Source organism: Carlito syrichta, unplaced genomic scaffold, assembly GCF_000164805.1.
Source record: "Carlito syrichta isolate Samal-C Ts95f unplaced genomic scaffold, Tarsius_syrichta-2.0.1 Scaffold305659, whole genome shotgun sequence".
Taxonomy (NCBI): Eukaryota; Metazoa; Chordata; class Mammalia; order Primates; family Tarsiidae; genus Carlito; species Carlito syrichta.
In genome coordinates, this window is record NW_007249755.1 from 375,683 (window position 1) to 380,089 (window position 4,407).

General features: G+C 46.4%; 1 protein-coding gene across 1 annotated transcript in view; it reads right to left on the minus strand.

Moving 5' to 3' along the window:
• Window positions 1-1,800, minus strand: part of IFNLR1 (interferon lambda receptor 1) — a 27,175-nt gene extending 25,375 nt beyond the window's left edge. Inside the window, exons 1-2 of the mRNA XM_021714507.1 lie at window positions 1,751-1,800; window positions 54-363 (exon numbers count right to left, since the gene is read on the minus strand). Of these exons, the coding sequence (XP_021570182.1) occupies window positions 54-363; window positions 1,751-1,800 (360 nt within the window). The remainder of the gene's footprint in view (window positions 1-53; window positions 364-1,750) is intronic.
• Between the last annotated feature and the right edge of the window lie 2,607 nt (window positions 1,801-4,407).

The following is a 4,407-nucleotide window of genomic DNA, read 5'->3' on the forward strand; positions in this document are numbered from 1 at the left end:
CGCCGCGGAGGGAGCGCTGGGCTCCCCTTTGCTTTCCCCAATTCCTGGCAAACTTCGGTAGATCCGTGCATGGAGGGGAGGGAAGCTGCTTTGTTTAAGGCCAGTTTGACGACAGCCTTAGGGCCCACGGGCAGTTTCCGAGCGCGTTCTCTGTGCCGGATGCTGGGCTCTGCGCCGTCCACACGCTGCCACTTGGCCCCCCCCCGCCGCAAAATCCGGTGGGTCAGTGTTGCTCCTCTCTGCACACTCCCCACCGTCCCCCCGGGGAGTGACAGGCTCCCTAGCTTAATGGGCTTGTCCCAGGGAAAGCTGTCTTTCTGCCGCCAAAGCCCGTGGTGTTCATCAGAAGAGTAGTAGCTTCCACTAAGGCACAAGCCACAAGGCGAATCTTCTGCAGTCGCTTCGAAGGATGTTGCCGACGGATATGCATGGACCTCGAGAGGTTTGCAATCTCTGGGCGATGAGGACTTTCTTTTTACAGTTTCTTTTTTCTGATCCTGTTAAGTCTCCGAGTTTTTCAGTAATGATTTGAAACGGGTATCAGCAGGGATTCCACCAGTTCTTGGGAGAGAAAACGCATTTTCTTGAGTTTGGCCACGGGGTGAAGGTGGGGGAGGGGTTCACTGGGAAACGTCAGGATGGTTTTGGGATTGGCATCATGACCTCAGCTCAATCAGCACTTCTTATTTTTATTTATTTATTTGAGTCAGAGTCTCACTCTGTCGCCCAAGCTGGAGAGTGCAGTGTGGTACATTCACAGCCATCGCAGCCTCGACCTGCTGGACTCAAGTCATCCTTCTGCCTCAGCTTTCCAAGTAGCTGGAATTACAGATAGATGACACCACACTGGGCTATTTTTTTTTTTTTTTTTTTTTTTGAGTTGGAGTCTCACTCCCTCCTCCAGGCTGGGGTGCAGTGGCACGCTCACTGCCACCGCAGCCTTGACCTGCTGGGCTCTGGTGATCCTTCCACCTCAGCCTTCCAAGTAGCTGGAACTACAGGCGTGTGTTACCATGCCCAGCTAATTTTTTATTTTATTTTATTTTATTTTACTGTAGAGACGAAGTCTTGCCAAGTTGCCTGGGATTGTCAAACCTGCCGGCTCAGGCAATCCACTTGCCTCAGCCTCCCAAAGTGCTGGGATTACAGGCTGAGCCACCAAGCTTGGCCTAATTTTTTAAAAATATGTATTGTAGAGATGAGATTTCACCAAGTTGCCCAGGCTGGTCTTGAACCCCTGGACTCAGGCAATCCTCTTGCCTCGGCCTCCCAAAGCACTAGGATTATAAGCTTGAGCCATGGCGCGCAGCCTAGTCAGCACTTCTTAACAGAGCCATGATCAGGGGTGGTGTGCTGACCTCAAAGGCAGGCTGTTGGGAGCCAACATCTATAGCTACATGGCTGAGGCCTGTAAAGGCCCATCTGGAAGATCGCCTCTGACATAGGATATCAGTTACACCTATGATATTGGCGTGTGATTGGTGACCAGTGTGCATACATGGCAGTAAAACTTATAAGTGAATCTCAGTACACTTGATGGAAGGTGCATGGCGGAATTGTTTCTCTGTCTTTCTAAGTTTTGCTTCTTTCTAGATATTTTTTAACTTCTATTTCCTGGTAGACTGGGTAGTCCGCTCTTGTTCCCGAAAGCTGTTTCCCCTAGGGCTAAGATTAGAAACTAAATTACCATGATAGTTTTGTCGCCCTGCCCCTAGCCAGGTAGAACGTTTTCTTTTGTTTCGTTAATTACCGAAACTCTGTCTGCTTCAGCCCATGGCCGCCATCTTGGCAAACCTGCATTTCCTTGTTCAAGAGTGTGACAGCTACTATTTGATTTTTAGAGTAGAATTGTTAGGATAAAATATATACATATACACTCATAGCTGCGTAAATCTATGCTTGCTGTTTTGTTTCCTTTTGCTACATTATTCAAGTGTAATAGTTACTATACGATTTATAAAAGAATTAACGATAAGGTATTAGCTTAATAGGATATAGCATAGTATTAAAGTCCAATAACTAGATCATATAAAAATTAAAGTTTAGATATATGAAACATATGAATTATAGTAAAGTTTGGTAGTTAAGAATAAGTTTTAACTGAGTTATAAGGCATTACGTTAAATCATAATAGGTTAATAGTATAACTGACAGTTAAGTCATTTAACTAAACTTATAGATTATAGTATAGTGTTAAGTTGATAATATTAATTGTTAAAAATATTGGGAATCAGTGAACTTGGATTGAACCTAGAGTTAACTCAGGAAAGTTTTTTGTATTAATCAGGGTATAGAGCAAAGAGTATAATATGAATGATTCATTGAACATTATGGAAAACACTTTGAACGATTTGTATTGAAATTGTGCACCTGTGACCTTAATGTAAGCACGGCAGGCATCATGGAATTTGAATTGTTTGCTTGGAAATTGCGATCTCGTGGTGGTCTTGTGATGCATAGTTTGTAAAGCACGAAACTTGTACGCCCCCAGTGAGTGATTATCACATTGCTGGAGGGTATAGAAAATGGTATATAAGTTGGAAAATGTTTGAATAAAATCGGCTCCAGTCCTGATCAGACTGTTCCCAGAAGATCTGCCTCCGAGTGGTCTTCTCGCTGTCCAGATTCTCTGGTGCGGGTCCTAACCCACCCTTGGTCAGTGCTGGTCACCGACAGCAGGCCAAATGACAGAGGCTCCAGTGGGAAGCAGCTTTGGTACCTTGGAGTCTCCTGGGAAATGTCAACTTTAACTTCATCAGGCGACTGCAGCTTTTTCACACCTGAAACCCCACTGAGCCTGGAGCATTCCATAGTGGGGATGGAGGTGTTTTCACTTGCCAACTGCCCCACCCATCAGTTTGTGTGCTATGAGGCTGAACCAGGTACCTGCTCTTTTTTTTTTTTTTTTTTGAGTTGGAGTCTCACTCTGTCGCCCAGACTGGAGTGCAGTGGCCGCTCCTGGCCACCGCAGCCTCAACCTGCTGGGCTCCGGCGATGCTTCCGCCTCAGCCTTCCGAGTAGCCGGAATTACAGGTGCACGCTACTACGCCCGGCTAATTTTTTGATTTATTGTAGAGATGAGATCTCACCTGCCCAGGCGGGTCTCGAACCCGTGAACTCAGGCCATCCACTCACCTCAGTCTCCCAAAGGCGCGGGATTACAGGCTGAGCCACCGAGCCCAGCTGGTACCTGCTCTTTTTAACAAAATCTGCCACATTTGTTCTCCCCTGTTCACCCCTCTCCCACCTAATTTCAAGTTAGGAAAATGTGTGTCCGGATGCCTTGGTCCTTGAAAGACATGATGTGACCACAAGCTCGGTCAAGTTGGAGATCTCAAAAATCTTAAAAAAAAAAAAAAAGTCATCTGTAGATCACTTTTTTGGTGAAAAATTAGTAAAAAAATGTCAGGTAGCTATCTCCACCTAGGCCCTCAGTATACTGCTTAAGTTTCAGGTATTTCAAATACTGATAATAAATCCATTTTGGAATAAAATGACCATATCTCTATTGATATCTTTTTAGCGAAAACAGCCAGTAGCAGTAATATTTATTGAGTCCTTGTTACACAGTGGCACTGCAGTTTACCTATAGAATAGTGTTTAATCTTCACAACCCATGAGTTAGAAAATCATGTCCCCTTTTAACAGTTGAAACTCTGAGAGGGCTTTGTTTGCCTTAAGTCACACAGCTAATTATAGTGATGGCACTGCAATTTGGACCTCAGTCTGTCTGTCCTCAAAGCGTGTGGTTTTAAAACTTCTGCTACCCAGCCTCCAGATGCTTAAGGGCAACTGAGAATAACCAGTCTTGATCACTTCCTGATTTGCAGAGATCACAGCACTAGACTCTCATGGGTGGACTAGTGGGTGCTCAACAGCCAGGCTCCCCTTCGGGTTGGAATAGAAGCAGCAGTGCCGATCAAGGGTTAACAACTGGCTGGGGGTTTGGAGGGGAGGATGTGAATATCCCCCACTGTGGCTGACTTTAAGCTGGCAAGGTGGGATCACTAAATACAGAGTTGGGAAGAAAGGCACCCTGATCCTATGGGAGCCAGCCCCAGCACGCCACTGTTGGAAGCTCCCCCACTGTTGGAGGCCGACATCTGTGGCACCATCACTGAGATTTCCATGTTTGGAACAAACCACATCCCAATCCACGAAGGCCTACGGAGCTTGTGTTAAAAAGTCTCTGGTCTACGGGAAGAGGCTCAAGATCTCTAGTGCAGCGGTCAAGGGCTTTTGCAACGCTGCCTCCACCCACCTCTTGTCCTCCCTCCAGTTCTCTGTGCTCCAGCCACACACACAGTCCTCCAGGTATCCTTCTCCCTCTTACCCCCTGGCATTTTCTTTGTGTGTGTGTGTGTTGGAGTCTCACTCTGCCACCCAGACTGGAGTGCAGTGGCCGCT